The sequence below is a fragment of the Alosa pseudoharengus genome, unplaced genomic scaffold (assembly GCF_046254945.1).
Source record: "Alosa pseudoharengus isolate Yale_2024_CS ecotype anadromous, Long Island Sound unplaced genomic scaffold, YU_APseudo_1.1 YU_APseudo_1.1_scf_12, whole genome shotgun sequence".
NCBI lineage: Eukaryota > Metazoa > Chordata > Actinopteri > Clupeiformes > Clupeidae > Alosa > Alosa pseudoharengus.
Genome location: NW_027468587.1, coordinates 6,779,283 through 6,797,839, shown reverse-complemented (window position 1 = coordinate 6,797,839; position 18,557 = coordinate 6,779,283). Strand labels below are relative to the sequence as shown.

General features: G+C 38.4%; 1 protein-coding gene across 1 annotated transcript; it reads left to right on the top strand.

Annotated features, from left to right (window-relative positions):
- Window positions 1–30: 30 nt before the first annotated feature.
- On the top strand, window positions 31–17,704 carry LOC143118813 (meprin A subunit beta-like; the record flags this gene model as incomplete). The annotated part of the gene is made up of 14 exons (XM_076279928.1): window positions 31–69; window positions 2,083–2,161; window positions 2,293–2,413; window positions 2,495–2,670; window positions 2,829–3,047; window positions 4,359–4,490; window positions 11,509–11,730; window positions 12,470–12,904; window positions 14,584–14,760; window positions 14,847–14,898; window positions 15,851–15,886; window positions 16,123–16,158; window positions 16,565–16,615; window positions 16,739–17,704. Coding segments are annotated over 14 exons (1,866 nt in total), but the record flags the coding sequence as incomplete, so codon positions are not given.
- Window positions 17,705–18,557: the final 853 nt, after the last annotated feature.

Here is an 18,557-nt window from a genome sequence, read left to right as displayed (position 1 = left end):
TAAAAAATTTAATATTTTTAAAATGATCTATTTACAGATTTGAACCTGCGTGAAGGTGACATCAAGGAGGTAAAATAATATTCTATTGCAGTGAAATGATCCAGTATGCAATGTGCATATACCTAAGATAACGTGTTACCTACTGTAGCCTACTAAAACACAGTTTAGGATTTCGTTTTTGGTTGAGACCAAGGTTTAGCTTAAGGTATTGCCATCCTGACTGAGATCACGTCAAGACAGATACCAAATAGATGTCAAAATAAATACAGTATATCACACCAGCCTTTCTGTTACTACACAGAGACCCAAGAGACTGCTTACCCAAATATAAATAAATACATTGCATGGAAACTTGAATTATGTGTAATTATATGTTCATAGACCTCTGAAGTTCGCCTACAAAAAAGCTGCCATCTTTGAGATCCGATATCTGGCGAACATGGGGATTTTGAATTATCGCACCTGTTTAACTCTCGCAGGGTCGAAAAGGTCTGAAATGCAGATGTTTTCCTGAACACACTTTTTTTCTCTGCCTTCGACTGGATACTGTGATCTCCGGTACGTGAAAGCAGCATTCTTTGGTGTTTGCTACCCAAGAGCTTGGCAAGTTGCATCGCAAGTAGCCTAGCTCTGGGGTAGCAAAAATCAAAGTGTGGCCTTCACGTAGCCTACTGGAGATCACAGTATCCACTCGAAGGCAGAGAACAAAAGTGTGTAGGCCTAGAGCAAAATTGGATCCCCTGTACCACGGAGTATTACAGACATCCCAACCTGCAAAAAGTCATTTCAGGGAGGTATCACAAAGCCCCCCCCCCCCCCCAAAAAAAAAAAACAAACAAACAAACAAAAAACTTTAGCCTACTTAAATACAGATATGTTCAATAATGTCTAGTCAGTACACCAAATAAGGAAGGCCTAGATAGAAATTGTGAAAATAAAATATGTAGATTTTGGTAGTTTATCTTTTCATGTAGCCTTGACAACTATAGCCATCTAGTATAGGCCTGAATAATATGCACATGAATTGACACTTGTTAAACTCACCTCAACATGTCTTTTGCAATTGCATGGGCATTGCTAAAGTCACTGTTACAAACAGTGCAGCGTGCAAGACTAGGCCTATCATTATTTTTTACTCTTATGAGACAATAGCCTACCCTTTGAAATGGGTCTTACATTTTCCTTTTTTTGAGGCACTGACTCTGCCATGACGCTCCTGTTCCTATACACTGAACTGATTAATTAAGTTCGGGAGAAAAGAGATAAAAGCCCGCCTACACTAAAAACTGATTGGTTGATTTAGCGAAACAGGCCAATTGGGATGCTCTCTGTCTTGGATGCGCTCAGGCACACACGCACCACCCCTCTCTCTCCCGTCGTGTGCGCACTACACTCAGATGCACACACACACCACCCCTCTCTCTCCCGTCGTGTGCGCACTACACTCAGATGCACACACACACCACCCCTCTCTCTCCCGTCGTGTGCGCACTACACTCAGATGCACACACACACCACCCCTCTCTCTCCCGTCGTGTGCGCACTACACTCAGATGCACACACACACCACCCCTCTCTCTCCCGTCGTGTGCGCACTACACTCAGATGCACACACACACCACCCCTCTCTCTCCCGTCGTGTGCGCACTACACTCAGATGCACACACACACCACCCCTCTCTCTCCCGTCGTGTGCACACTACACTCAGATGCACACACACACCACCCCTCTCTCTCCCGTCGTGTGCGCACTACACTCAGATGCACACACGGTCTCGCATGCGTGCTCTTGATCGCTCACTATAGATTCCGGGAGATTTTGCCTAATTTGCGGGCGTCAGGGTGCCGCTATCAATATGCGGGAGACTCCCGAAACTTCCGGGAGACTTGGGATGTCTGGTATTAGGGCCTAACAGGTGTGATAATTCCAAATCCGGATCAAGATATCGGATCTCCTTATATGGGCAAAGATGGTAGCTTTTTTGTAGGCAAACTTCAGAGGTCTGAACATTCACCTCAATATTCAGCTATAATAAGAGTCATTATTGGACATCAGAATCACCTGTCTCATGCTGTCTCCAGGTCAGAGGGAGGAGCTCTATCTTGGGACAGCAATATCGTTGGGATTTGCCAGTGCCCTATGTGTTAGATGCTGGTCTTGGTGAGAAATCTTTGTAGGATGGTGATACATGTTCCACTTTACAAACATTGTTCACAATCAAAATTATTAATGTTGATCATTACATTGTGTACGAAATGTAATTGCTGGTTGTACCTGTTTATTGTACACAGGCATAAATGCCAAAGGAGTCATTCTCAAAGCTTTTGAACAATTCAGACTAAAAACCTGCATTGATTTCAAGCTCTGGGATGAATGTGAAGCATTTCACATCTCAATTGAAAAAAAAAGCGGGTAATAACCTTCAGGTGTTTTCAATGATACAAGTCTTTGCCTTTCGAGTCATCTAAATCAAACAACCCATCTTTCTTTCAGATGTTGGTCATATGTTGGAAGACAGTTTAAACAGCAAACACTTTCCATTGGCTCTGACTGTGATTCGATCAGTACAGTTGAGCATGAGCTTCTTCATGCTCTGGGATTCTGGCACGAGCAATCCAGATATGATAGAGATGATCGTGTCACAATCAAGTGGGAGAACATTAAATCAGGTTTGGCTCAGTAGTTTGAGACCACACAATAAGTTGGCTCAGTTTATGTCTAAATACAGTGGATGGATAGATGTGAATTCTCTGACGAACATTTAAATCCATCCCTCACTTGAAATAAAAACATTATGTGGTAACCTCCCATTTTTGTGACTCAACAGGGGAAGAACACAATTTTGCAAAAGAATTCAGCAACACCAGCAGCACCCAAGGCACACCATATGACTACTGGTCTGTGATGCACTATGGACAATATGCTTTCAGTAAAGGAGGAGAACCAACTATCATCACAAAGGTCGCAGATTTTCAAGATGTGATTGGTCAGGAACAGGATATGAGCTCCCTTGATGTTCTGGAGCTCAACAGACTCTATGGATGTAGTAAGTACCCATTTAGTAATAATAAATGTAGCCGCAAGTGGCAGTGACAGGCCTGAGCACCTACGGTTCTGATATTTTGTAATGTAACACGAGGTGTGTGTGTCAAATGCACATATTTGATGTGTGTGCTAAATTTCATGATTTTTAGACATTGGAAGCATTTGCATCACTTACTGTTGGGTGTGGCTAATGCAGTGTACAAACAAAAGTTGTTTGTCCTAGGGAGCTACATGTACATACCTGCTGATTATGGTATGTGTGGGCGAAACTATATGCCGACCAAAACACTCAATGACAATAATTATTTCTTTTAGTGTCAACTGCATCGTCATACATGTGTCCTATCACATCTCTAGTCTCCCTGCTTCTGGAGTAGACGTGTCCTTCCTAACTATACTACTAACATTAAGAGATCAGTTTCCTGTATCAGAATATTACCAATGATTAAAGGAACCGTATATAGGATTTTGGCCAAAACTGGTACTACAATCACTTTCAAAATACTGTAGAGCGGTGTACACCGCAGATGTGGTATTTAAAGCTGAGCTGGCAACCCAGATGCCAAAATACTACTGACTTTGTGATTACTAGATAGGTGGAGGGTGGCGGATCAGGCTAAAACACAAATATGTAAACATCAACATCAGTTGAGGGCTGCAACTTCACTTTTTTAAATGACAATATCCTGGCCGGACTACTGTTGTCAGTGATGTAAGTATTTGAAATTAGCATGATTAATTGAATTACATTTCTTACATACGGTTCCTTTAAATACTGGCGTTTTTACTATGCCTCCTTCACATTTTCATCTACAAGTAGTAACCAAAACCATATGATTCACTTGTTGTTATACAAGAACAGAATAGAACTGAACAGAAATGAGGTCAGACTTGAGCTCAGTGTTTTGGATTTGGCCCTCCTCAACAGTCCCAGTTTCTCATATTCCGATCAGGGGTTTACAAGCGCTCTAGAATCTTTGATCAGAATAGCCGCTGCTTTACTTTTGCTGGAGAATCTACAGCAGGCAACCCGATTGACCATATAATGGCTGTTCAATCGGAAAAAGAACAGAATACACCACCCCTTTCATTCCAATTAAAATTTGAATTGGATCAGCAGTTTTATTCCGATCAAGGTGTAATTTGTATTCCGATTGAGCCATTATTCCGATTCTAATTGGATTAAAAGTGTCCATGTAAACAGAGCTGCGGTATTTAAATGCAGTTACTCATATTGTATAATGTATTCTAAATACATATTCCCATTACGTGTATTCCATTACTCTCTAACAATGATGAATCCCATTCCCAGATGACTCCATCTCCTTCCTGGACCACTGCAGCTTTGATGAGGACATGTGTGAGATGAGTTCAGCTGGATGGGAGAGAGTGAGCCGAGCTAATGGAGGTCCCCAATCTGACCACACCTACCTGGGCATCCCATGTAAAAAAAAAACCTATTAAAAGTATACTTTTTGAAAGTGTACTAAGTACAGTTTGTACTTTTTTCGTCAAATCTAAGTGTAATTAAGTGTATTGAATTATGTATTAAGTGCAACTTAATACCAACTTGACTATACTTTGAGTGTAATTAGTGTGCTAAAATGGAACAACTTTTTTCAAACTTTAAGTGTTCTTAAGTACATTATACAAAAAGAGATTTTATGAGCATTCGAAACACAGTCGCAGTACAATTTTGTAACATCCCAAGTGTATTGGAAATGTACTTAAAAGGCATTACAGTATAACTAATAATAGTGTAGTAGTGTATTTTGAATACACTCTTATCCTCATTTCTATTCATTTGGCATGCTTCTGTAATATTTTAAATTAACTTCAAATGTACTTCCTGACTACAATAAGTGCCTTGAAAGTTTGTAGTTATGTTAATAAAAGTATAGTCTTAAGATACTTTAAGCATTATAAAGGCATGCAATTTAAGTATAATATTAGTGTGATTTAAAATTGTACTATTAGTACTCTCCTACCTATTCTGTTACATGACAAATTACACTTTGATTATGAGAAAAACATTTTATTGACATGAATGAAAATAAAACATAATATTCATCCCTAACAAAAGTAAAACATTTTTCTGAAAGTTATGGATCTCTTTAGCATATCTTTTCAAGTTGGATGTGGTAACGCGATAAAACATGCATTTGGGCGTATTATATTATTTCACATGCATAGATTTTTCGAGTGGCTGTTTGGGGCGCTGGTCAGATTCCTCCTCGCTCGCAGCATTTTCTTCCATGCTTGGGGAGCAGTTTCCTCTGAGTGTGCACGCGCAGAGAGAATTTGCGCACACACATGTAATATCTACGTGTGTGAAATAATATATAATATAATACACCCGAATGCATGTTTCATCGCGCAAGTGCTTTTTGCCACTATTGTGTCGCGATACTCTACAGCCTCATTTGTAGACCATCAATTCAAAATGCAGATTTCATGAAAAACAAAAGTTGTTTACCCTCCTAGGTGAGAGAATTTGCCCTCTAAGCTTGAAATTGTTTACTGGACACCCAGCCTACAAGCCAACAACTTAACAGTCTAACATGGCTAAATTTGTAATGCATGATCATTTATTGCTTATTTGTTTGCAAAGTCTTCTGGCCCAGAAAGAAAACCATGGTGGTTACGGATCATGGCTGAGGAGGAAAGGTACAGCTGGTAGAGTTGTGCAGTGAGTGAACTTCCCTCCCAACACTGAGATGTGGTGGCAAAAGCTGTGGTAGCTAGCTTCCTTACTAGCACACCATCTTCCAGTCCAAGATGCATAAAGTTTTCGGTGGCAACCCGGGGCTGGACAGCAGTCAAATGCATTGACCTTGGTATTAGAGAATTTGTCTCTGTTGTCTGTGAACAGAAAGAAGATGGACAACATTTTACAAGATAAACAATATTTTACACAGAAATCCATTGGCAATGATGAGATTAATACAGATTATCTGTACCTATTTGACATTTACTTGTTATGGGTCAAATTGGTATTGACACCATCTGTTTGCCATCCTGGTATGGGTACACCTGGCCAGGTAGTCTTTCCTTAAAGCGTTGTGCACCTTGGCACCGAGTGCAACCACCCTGTTTTCTGCATTTGATTACCTTAGATTCCTTTGTTTCCAATACAACCGTATTATCGTTTTCGGGTCAAATGGCATTTTAAATGGGAGTCGTAGGGGCACTAGCCTACTATTTTGATGCATGAATCAAAATCATCATGTATCAAAATAGTTCTGCCCCTACGACTCCCATTCAAAATGGCATTTGACCCAGAAACGACAATACAGTCAAGCTTAATGGTGGCGCTTCTGACTTAATTATGCTTTCAAACGAAAGTTTGACTCAGGTACATTCACAAAAAGACCCTAGGTTGCATTTTGGCTTGAGATATGCTTTAAGAGTAATGGGACAAGGTCCTGAATGAAGAATATTTACCTTTACTGCTGATTATTTGAGGCGCTCAGACATCTCGGTTTCAAAACTGTCCAGGAACACCTGTAAAAACATAGTTAGGCTATAGATTAAAACTAGGTAAATTACAAACACTACCATGAAATGAACTTGAATGCTCTGTCAAACACAAATAATTAAAAAAATCTAAATCTATCGCATAAACCAAAGCATAATATCAATAATGTAGCCTAAGCTTCATAGCACTAACTTAATAGAACACCAGGTTTAATTCCCCCTCTAATATCAATGGTGGAAAAAAACGTTCTACTTCATAAAATGCATGTCCTGTAGACTCATTTTAAAAGATGTCTCCACGATTAAAGAAAAAAACAGCTACAATGTCATTAGCATGCCTACCGTTAATGAATGTGAAGTGTGAAGTGTGACTAGCCTAGCACCATCCTCCTTTCTGTGAGTTAACTTAGCCTACACCACACATAATATGAAAAAACATTGGTGAACTTTAGGCAAACGTTGCTTAATAAAGAACACACTTTCTTCCATCATAGTTTGTCTAACGTTAGTGCTAGCCAACACTTGTCAATAATCCCACAAACACAAAGCAGGCTAATGTAGTTTTCTTCTTGATAGGGATCTGGTCGACGTTTATGACGATAACGTTAGCTAAATTAGCTAACATGATCTGGCATTGCTAGCTTGTACTAGCAAGGATAAAAACAAACTCTTGAAAGATTGCTAAGCCATCAATTTAACTTCTCCAAAGACTACCGAAGGTCATAAAGAGTAAGCTACATCAGAATCATTTAACAATATGCTTTGGGACTCACCTGATAACGAATAACTTGGCACTTTAGATCCAACTGGCTTCAGCCCTTGTTATCTCATATGACGAGTCCTTCTGGCTCTGTAGGACCAACGTCTCTGGCATGACTAATAATAGTATCTTTAATTTGGACAAACCAGTAACCTTATACGGACCGTAAACGTATGCATTTTCTGGTCTCTACAGTCCATCTGTCTTGCAAATAAAGTTACAAGCATAGACTGTATAAAATAACGTTAATGTTTGCTCACACCACGTTTTGCTTGAAAGCTGCACAGATCCGCCCACTCCATTTCAAATTCAAACAGCCATGTTATTGGTCAACTGGACTGCCTATACATTTAACTGTGTTGCCTATAAATTTAACAAAATGCCACATTCATCCTCTCACAACCTCTACTACATCACAAACGTATAGGCTACTACCTTACTAAGACACAAAATCAACAAAAGAAAAAATATTATTTGATGACCAAAACTGATAGATCAGTGTGTCTAGGCTAGGTTATTGCACATTACCATCCATGCGGCTGACATATCAGGCCTAAAAGCTACACACATTAGTATTTTATTAAAGGTGAGATGACTATGAAACTATACAAACAATGTATTAGGCCTACCAAAAAAATATACTTTCCATAAGTACACTATATTACAACTCTAAGTATTAGCAATTTAATACACTTAAACTAAATAAACTTCTTTACCATTTAAAATACACTAACCACAAAGTACACTTTTAAAAAGTACATTACAAAAACACTTTGAATATTGCACAATAAGTATATTTAATTTTAGTACACTGAAGTTGAACTTAATACTATGACTATGAAACTATACAAACAATGTATTAGGCCTACCAAAAATATATACTTTCCATAAGTACACTATATTACAACTCTAAGTATTAGCAATTTAATACACTTAAACTAAATAAACTTCTTTACCATTTAAAATACACTAATAACAAAGTACACTTTTAAAAAGTACATTACAAAAACACTTTGAATATTGCACAATAAGTATATTTAATGTTAGTACACTGAAGTTGAACTTAATAACATCTACTTTGAAGTATACTTTCGAAAAGTACACATTAAACATACTTTACATAAAGTACAAAAGTGTAAGCATACTTACTTTATACTTCATGTACTTTAATCATATTTCTAACACACTAAAGTATACTACTTTTTACCTGGGATGGAATCTCAAAGTAATGCTCAAACACATCTACAGATTTGATGTCATGTAGCATCTATGTATTCTATCAATGGTAAATGTTTTACTGAGCTGATTTACCGATGTACCCTAGTACTGGTAACAAGATTCACTTCCACTTTTATCAGGTAGTCTAATGATAGAATTAGAAAATCACAAACCACATTGACCCCCTTTCATTTTCTGATAGTGTAAGTATGTTGCTTCGGAGAAAGCTATGAGAAAGTTTAAAGGTACAAGTATGTAAGGGTAGCCTGGAAGCCATTTTAAGCCCGCCCTCAAAATTTGATGTTGAGAAGTTCGGTTTCGACTTGTTCCATTGAGAAGCCTCTGAAAACTTGAGAACTGTGTGACCAATCAAATCGTCTGGGGGGGCTTTATACGATGATGGATCAATGAGCAACCATAGATATGTGAGCAATGGTGCCTAGTAGTGGTGCACATTTTGGGGCTTTTATCAGTGGTAGAAAAAGTTCTAAAATATTGTACTTTAGTAAAAGTACCAATACCTTCATGAAATATACTCAAGTACAAGTTAAAGGAATTATCCGGAGTAAAATGCACTTTAGATCAATTTACGGATGATTGGGAGTACACGTTGAGTTGACATCCAAATCATGTCATTCGGATTTGTTTTGAGAAAGTTCGATGTTACCGTTTTTAGTCAAAACTCGTTAGCCTGGAAGTGACGCGGGCATGTAATTTCGCCGCTACAAAACGCTATTTTTATACCTCTTCTACAGTTCCAAACAACATTACACTTACGTGGTAGTGAGTAGAGGGTCCCTAAAGCCAAACCGAAGTATCCTGAGGTCTTTATGTGGTCGGATAGAGAGTCCAGAATGAATTTCATCAAGCCAGTACCTTTCCGGAAATGTTGCCATCTTTGCTGCCAGCTTCAGGGGAAAGTCCGTAGGAGTCGATTGCTGAGTGTGGAGTAACACGCTCTGGAAATACAGAATTTCGTCGCCGTTTTTTTTTTTTTAAAACATAGTCCAGTATTTCTTTCGAAATTGAAATGAAGTTGTATGGACTGGACTATTTAAAAAAAAAAAAAAAAAAAAAAACGGCGACGAAATTGTGAATTTCCAGAGCATGTTACTATTCTAATTATGTTTCCCATTGTAATCGTGCAATTTGTAATGCTTTGCATGGACGTGCGCTGGTGTGCGTTCATGAATGATAGAAGGATGGTGCGTGCACCTGCCAATATGACTGTTGACATGCGCTCTTAAAATAGCATATGAACAACTCGCCATTGACTTTAGGTGGTGTACGATAGCGATTTTTAGACAACGCGCCAGGCCCTTCCCTAGGTTATTAATTGCCACACCCCTGGGCGCAATGTTTAAAAAATAAACGTGCAAAATACCAAATTAAACTTTCCGCGGGTGAAAAACGATTTTTACGCCATGCGCTGGTGCCCAAAATACAGCCCTTAGTCTGAACATACCCTTAATTACTTTTACTATTGACTGACAGGCAGTGGCGTCATGCCCATTGAAATTAAGGGGGCACATGCCCCCTCGGATTTTTCCTCCCTGATGATTTTTTTGATCATAACTTTGTTCCTATTATTCTCCATAATAAGCCAGAGCCTATAACAACTCAAATGTATTCTTCTAGATGTGTAATAAACCGTAGCAAAATAGCTGAGGACCGGTCAACATCAGCCCTTTTCCTAAAATTGGTGTCTGTGCGTTCCCGTAACAACTCACACGTGCATTGAGCTCGCAATGTTTTGCTTGTGTTGAACTGTTACCGTTACAAAAACAGATACAGTAAATGGTGTTGAAGTGGTAAGTAGTCTAGCTAAGCAAAAGTAGCCTAGTGGAATTATTTGTAGTTGACCAGGAAATTTTGACTTGGTGATCAAATAGTTAGAACTATGGATTTGATGTTGGCCGCGAATTCAGAGCATTATGTTACATTAGCCTACATGGTGTCAGTGTAACGTAGCCTAGGCTACTCTTACAAATATTACAAATATTTGGCAAAGTCTCCTGGTTCAATTGTTTCCAGTTTCATAAACGAGGGTGTTAAATTTGCAAAGACTACAAAATTCAACCTAATAACATTAGGCCTACCAAGGCATTGCGTTGGATGTTTCTCCACTTGTTCTCTTCACGTATCTGGCAGCTAATCCATGTAGTGAAAAGGGATAGACTACCCGTTCAAAAGGAGGCTTAAAGTTGTTTTATTTAAATAGGATCACCATGACCGTGATGTAGAGGGCAAGAAAGTAGGTTATTATCAGGTCACTTGCTCATGATCTGCAGATGGCACCTTACAAATGAGGTAGCCTATTGCTTGCTATAATGGTAATGAAAAATATATTACTAGTAGTAAATATTTAGTGTTAACCTTACTCAGCACTGGAACCTGTCAAACTTCTTTCAAAGTCCATCATATGAATTAAGATTAAAATAATTTAATTTCTATGCACCACAAAGTCAGACCTCAGCAACTTTTTTAATGTAAGATTGTTCTTAGGTCACATATCAATCAAATCATAACAAACAACTGCAATGGTAGGCTACTGTTTTTAAAATCATGTGTAGTAGCTTGCTCTGTTAAGGTATTTCTGTCCCTCCCAAACTGCATTGAAATGGTATGTTTAACAGCCAGAATTTCAAAATCTCCAGGGGGAGAAATCTCCGGCCCCCCTCTAACAGGAACACCCCCCCCGAAAAAAATTGCCTGATTGTGCCCCGTCGGAATTTTGCCTTGCATGACGCCCCTGAAGTAGAGTATGCAAGCTTGTGCAAGGAAAAGTATTACATGTGCAAGCCTTTCATGTTTATGTGCAAGCTTTCTTGATATAAAGCCTATGACGTGCCTCAAAACAGTTACATATTATGTATTAATGTATAAGGTTTGTTCATACTACAGCATATCATATCACCTTACCAGAGAAAAGATGCAAACTGTAAACGGTTCTTCTGTTTTATTTGCATGATGCTTATAAACATGATTTTGATTGTTTAAAAAATAGATTCCAGCTTTTTCATGCATGCCAGCACAACAGTAGGACAAGGAGAATTCTCCACACTGCAGACCAGGAGGTTGATTCCTAAAAGAAATGGCAATATCCAGTGCCTTGAGTTCTTCTATTACAATAGTGGGAATGAAACAGATCAGCTCAACATCTGGATGACTGAGTTTGATAGTGAAAATGACACCATGGGAACTCGCAGACTCATGGACCAGGTTACAGGTGAGGGCATATTGAATTATATAATTATGAAAAACAAATGCAAGAATACACTAAAAGGGAATATGGAGAGAGTGTAGACCTCTGCAAAGTCTATTTCTCACAGCACTGAAAACTATGTTGATGGATTTATTGGGTTCTTCCTTGGGACATGCTACATTTTTCCTCTTTTTTGTTTCAAGTTTCTTGAAAATCAGGCCAGTAGTTTTTGCATAATAATATGTGGGATCATTTTTATTTTTCTCATTGAATGTTTAGTATACCTTATATACATGTAGTGAAATCTAATTGTCATCTCCTTACTCTGACCCTTGTGTTTTCTGAAACTCCTATGTTGGAATGTTTAGTTTATTTATATATATTATAATTAACCCCTGTGTCACCGAACTGTGGGTAACCCTCAGGATGGGGGGGTCGTAAACATTTCTTATCTCTGTTAAAATACCAGATGGTTAAGTGATCACTGGAGGGTGACAACTTGTGATTTTCCATGGGTGTGGGGTAAGGGTATAAGAGTTGGCTTCACCCACAGATGTGTGGGCTTGTTACTTTGACATTTCATGTGGGTAACATGCTCCCGGCGTCGTGAATAAAGCTGCAGTCTCACACCAGTTGTCTTGGATTAATTTTGACCATACCTGCTTACAGATAAACATATCCTCCTAGGTGGAGGTAACAATGCTGGTTACATATATCATTGTAGTTAAGTCTGAACCAAATCAGAGATCTCTTCCTCTCTTAGGTTCTCCAGCTGATTATTGGCAACTTCACCATGTTCCTCTGAACGCCACTAAGACGTTTCAGGTGGAGTTTGAGGCCCGCAAAGGAACAGACAAGTCCAGCGGCGGGTTCTCTGTGGACGACATCAACCTGTCAGAGACCGAATGTCCTCATCAGACATGGCAGATCAGGAACTTCGAAAAATTTCTCAGCAACAGATATATATTTAGTCCAACATACTATACCAGTGATGGCTATAGCTACCAGATCTATCTGCAACTTGACAATCCAGTAATTTCTGCATATATTCGCCTGGTGTCTGGGGATTTTGATAAACAGCTTCAGTGGCCTCTGCAGTGGAGGCAGATGACTTTACTTGCCCTGGACCAGACCCCTGACATTAGACAACGCATGTCCAAACAAAACAGCTTCACCACGGATTCAACGAATGAAAATGGTAAAAGAGGCACAACCCTCAATACAAATCATAACATTGAAAATGATGGATAATGTTGCAGTTAACCATCATAAGTTATCTAACTTATTTGCTGTGCAAAGTTGTTGATTCAGAGATGATTTTCAAAAACAGGGTACCTTTTGAATCCTTGGATCAAGCCAAGTTCAGAGCATAAACCTCCGCTATATAAACCTCCGCTATATAGAAATCCCGAAAAGGTTTTCAAAAGTCGAAAACATTTTCCAATCTTCATCATATTTGGCACAGATCAAGCCTCAGACAATCTAAAGGATGGGTTCAGTTTTGAAAGCGTTCGTCTGTCACAGCCAATCTAAAACTTAAGTGAGAAATGAGAAAGTCACAAACAGAAAGTTAGAAACGCTTTCATTGTATCAAAACCAAATACATGACTTGGGACCCAATTGTGAGGATGCTCAAAAAATGTGGTGTTGTAAAACCTTTAGGGTGTGCTAAATGTAGATTAGGTTGCAACATGGCGCTTGATAGCCTCTGAACCAATTATAGGGCAGAACAGTTGAAATCGAGCTGGCAGGGACTACTCATTGTTCTGACAACTCTATGTTCCGACAAAAGCCCATTGGTCCGATAGCCTGTTATTCCGACAACACAAAGCCCATTGCTCATATATCTTGTTGATCAGACTGAAGTCTGAAGTAAGAATGAGAAATGGGATTGGGCCTTATTCTCATGTCTATTAATACCATGGGAGATCCCAAGGCTTAGTCATGCCAACTTGTTAAGTCAATCTATTTGATCCCTCTTCCATGTTGGATTTTGTCATAGGGCGTAAAATAATTTCACAGGCTTTTGACCTGCATCCACCAAAATTTGTAAAGTTGATCGTCAGATCAAGCCTCATCAAGTTATCTACATGGCACTTACATTTTTGAAAGCGCCAGTGACAACCAACCGAAATCAGCAGCAAAGTCACCAAAGAGGAAGTAATCTCTTAGGCTATGTTCAGACTAGGCTTTTTTTTGACAAAAAAAGTAGGCCTGGGCGTCATTTTGATTAGAAAAAACACTGGCAGCAAAAAGCAATTGAGAGAGTATTTTGCTGCCATAACAATGTGTGCTAATTAAGAGTTAATGTATGCTAACCTGCTAGTTGTTCAAGCGACTGCAATAAAGACACGCTGACCAGAAAATTTGGGACACATCCAGTTTAAAATGAATATGGTGTTACTCCACTGCTACAATCTCCATTTCTGCTGGTTAGAAACGTCTCATTACTCAGCTTGTAATTGGTCAGCTGTCAAATATAGGGAGCTTTTTTCTTAGAAGTTTAACTTTTTTCAACTTAAAAAAGACGCTCTGAGCTGCAGAAAAAAAAAAAAAACGCTGGCATTTTAAAAAAAGCTGAGGACTTTTTTTTTAAATACAGTCTACTCTATAGGGTTAATGTAAACAGAGGCTGGCTGTCTATTCTGAAAGTAGCCTTATCTGGGTCAATCTTTGATTATTGTGCCTGATGTAATAACATTGAGTTGTCATGGCAACTCCTGCCTGCTGCTGAGATGCTTGGCCCCTTCATCAATGCTTGCACCTATATTTTGCCTGTTTCATGTCATGTACTGTACTTCACTGGAACGCCTTATTGAATGTTTGGATGTAATATGAAAAAAATGGACTGACATCAGTGTTTTTCCCCATCAACAGCACTAAATCTTTGGCACGACCCTACTTTATATGGAACATATGTAGGAAGTGATAAGAGTGGTAAACCTCTGTATGTTAATTGGGGCTACGGCTGGTCTAACTGGATGAACATAGAGAGCCTTAGAAGAAGATCATTCTTAAAGGGAGGGGACTTGTTTCTTCTTTTTGACATACAAGGTAACAGGCATTTTACAGAAAATCTATACAGTTTTATTATTAACATAATGAAATACTGTGTTTAATATTTAAATTTCTTCCTTTAGACATTTCGTATCTCCTTCAAAATCAGTCATCTCCATGCGAAGTTAACACAAGGTAGAGAAACTATATTTTGATTCAACTGTAAATTACGGGTTTAGGGCAGTAACAAACACCATTTACCTGATGAAACTAATGCTCAGTAAATTCCACATAATATGGCAGAGCACAGTACAGTGGGCACTTTCTGCAGACTAACAAAGTCAATGTTTATGTTGCATATGTACATCTACCCCTATGTCATACCACATACAGTACATTTTCTTAGTAATGTGTCCAAATTATAGGAGTGCACTTATAATGAGGACAAACTACATGTACCGCATAAAGGTAGATCATGTGACCAACGCTTGGTGATGCTATATTATTCCAAGAAAATAAAGCATACAGTACCCTCCAGAATTATTGGCACCTCTGCTAAAGTTGACTAAAAAGAGGAATATAAAATCATCTTTTGGAAATTGATCTTAATGCCTTAAGTAAAAAAAGAGTATATATCTAACCTTTAGGGACACCAATTTTCTTTGTGAATGAATAATATATCATAAATAAATAAATGAATGTTCTTCCTTAAAATACATGGGTCATAAGTATTGGAACCCTTATGTTAAATTCCCATAGAGGCAGGCAGTTTTTTATTTTTAAAGGCCAGTTATTTCATGGATCCAGGATACTATGCATCCTTATAAAGTTCCCTTGGCCTTTGGAATTAAAATAACCCCACATCATCACATACCCTTCACCATAACTAGAGATTGGCATGGTTTTATTTCAGTTAGCCTATTATCTGGTTTGATTTGTATTGAGCTCAATGAGCATATATAAAACCATTATGTATCATTTGACATATAGCTTTGTGGTATGTCTAGATATTTACCATAGTGTGCCAGAGTGTTTCATTTGCATAGGCCACACCATGCGGCAGTCATATTATGTACCGCTATGCAGTACATCTAGTTATTTAATGTCCGTTTTCATCACTTCTCACTTCAAACATTTTGCCTTATAGTTCCACAACTCCAGCTGCCACCACAGGAGGCGACAGGTAATTCAAATTTGTTGTAATACATAATATACCCACAATGAAATCTGCACTGAATGAAAAATAAGATTGCAGTAGACATCATTTATCATCAAAAATCTTTGGGACCATATTTCAATGGTTTCAAATAGATATCTTCTGGAATGTGTACGCATTGAGCACAACAAGAGCTAGCAGCAATATTTAGTTATTTAATGTCTGTTTTTATCACTTCTCACTTCAATCATTTTGCCTTATAGTTCCACAACTCCAGCTGCCACCACAGGAGGCGACAGGTAATTCAAATTTGTTGTAATACATAATATATTTATCATCAAAAATATTTGGGACCATCTTTCAATGGTTTCAAATAGATATCTTCTGGAATGTGTACACATTAAGCACAACAAGAGCTAGCAGCAATATTTAATGAACACAAATGCACTTTAGCTAAACTTTAGAAAGCAGCATTGTATGTTTGAGTGTGTGAGGAGGGCAGCTGACAAATGAGGGTTTTTATCTGAGCATTGTCCCATTTAATCACCCCTGAAAGACAGCTAACCTCATTTCATGTAACTCATGCCCTTTCTTCACCTTTATGTGTTAATCTGGAACTAGCAGCAATATTTTATGACACACATTATGTATGTAATTGGGTATGTTTGTATTTTAATTTGTCATTGTACCAAAATCCCATCACAGCACAACAAGAGTCACTACGGAGGAGACCAGCTCTACCACAGAGGATGAGAGGTGAATTAATAAGCCACTTCTATGCTTTGGTATTGCATTATCAGAATGGAATTTATGATATAATAACATAATATTATGAGGCTATGTAACATATTTTCCAATATATTCCTTTGTTTTCAATAGATGCGAGGACATTTTTTGTAGTGCCTGTTCCAAGATGTCTTTCTCTCCAGTAATGCTGGTGGTGACATTGATCTTGTTTTTAAGTGTGTGATCACTGGATCACTGTCATTAAATCTCAACTGATGAGATCTCAACTGATTTAATGACAGTCTATGCACGTAGATTTACCTTTAATCCATGTCAATGCTAATCTTATGGCCTGAGTGTACTCCTGCAGATACGATCTGCTGACAGTCTATGCATGTGAGAATGAGCACTGGCTGTACAGACAGCCGTGCTGCACCAAAGTTTTGTGTCCATACAGAATTTTGCATTGACTATGCCTGACATGCATATTTCCAAGCACTGGTTCAGGTCAAGAGAAAGCACAATCTGTTTACACTAATTATACTTTCATGCAAGGGGACTTGGAGTAGACATTTTCATTTCAGTGTTTGCTCCCCTGGGATTAAAACTAAAACAGAGACTGGAAGATAAAGTTATTTTATGTCATGCTTCAGTGAATTATAGCTAATTAGACAAAAACGATGAATTTTTGCCATAGATTTACTCAATGCAGTGATACTATTTGAAACCCTGTTTGGGTGACATGACTCATGCTGCCGAAAGGCGTATCTGCAGTAACAAACGGAGTATATTTTGGTGACAACAATGCACATGACTGTATGGCCGTATCCACAGAAGTAAACTCAAAGCCTGAGTGTACTTGTTAAATTATTGTAACTTTTTTTGTAATCTCTCTGGGTATGTATTCTGGATAATGAAGTGTGTAGGTTTGAATATGTGTAGGTTTGCTGTTATTCCTTAGGTAGGCTAAACTGTTAATGATTACCTTTGGGGGTGTTTAAACTGTAGGGTGAACATTTTTGACGTTTGACATTAAGCCAGTGGTTCTCAAACTTTTTCTTTCATTCCCCACTTTGATCAAGGGGGCATTCTCGAGCCCCACCTGCCCCATCGCTCTAAGAAAGTGGTAGGTCAAGCTTAAAATTATCAAATTTATTGAAATAATGACAAGTTCTAAATATATCCTCTTCAACAGAGTTAAAATCAGCTGGTGCTGCAGATATAATAATAAATAAATACATAACACACATATTTCTGTTTTCCAGCAACATATTAGGAAGCATAGGCCATTTTACAGCATTGTACAATATATTCAATGAAATACCAACATGCTGCATTAAATGGATCCATAATCCAATCATACTGAGCACTAATGGTTGGGAAATATTTTTTAAAATAAACTTTGCATGGATGTGATGTAGGCCTACTGTTTAATACATGGGATTACAAAAGTGCCTCCCAATCAAACGTTTCAGCGATTTCGCTCAGAAATCTCAAAGGCATAATACTGTCGCGATCGAGACGCATGTCAGTGGCGTTACAAGCCAATGGTGGGCCCAGGTGCGAGAGCGCTACGCGGGCCCCATAACGACGAACTTTGGCCCAGGATGAATTAGCTCTGATACATGCAATACACATTAAGGGTGACTTCAATTGTTTATGCAAAGGGCCTGAGGCACCGAAGTAGTTTAGTAGTTACAGATTACAATTTTAAATAAGAAACACACGACTACATATCCATTACATGTGAAAACATTAAAAAATAATTTTATTAACAGCCTGCAGGCCAGGGTAATCTAATATTACTGCATTAACATCAACTCGCATGGAATTATGGGAACACTCAATGCGCCTCTTCAACCCTATGCTGAAACTGCAAGCGTAAATTGCTTGCTTATAAACTCGCACTGCGCAGAAACAAAACTTAATGTAACCTAACTTATTTAACCAAATAAAATCATTCATATGCATA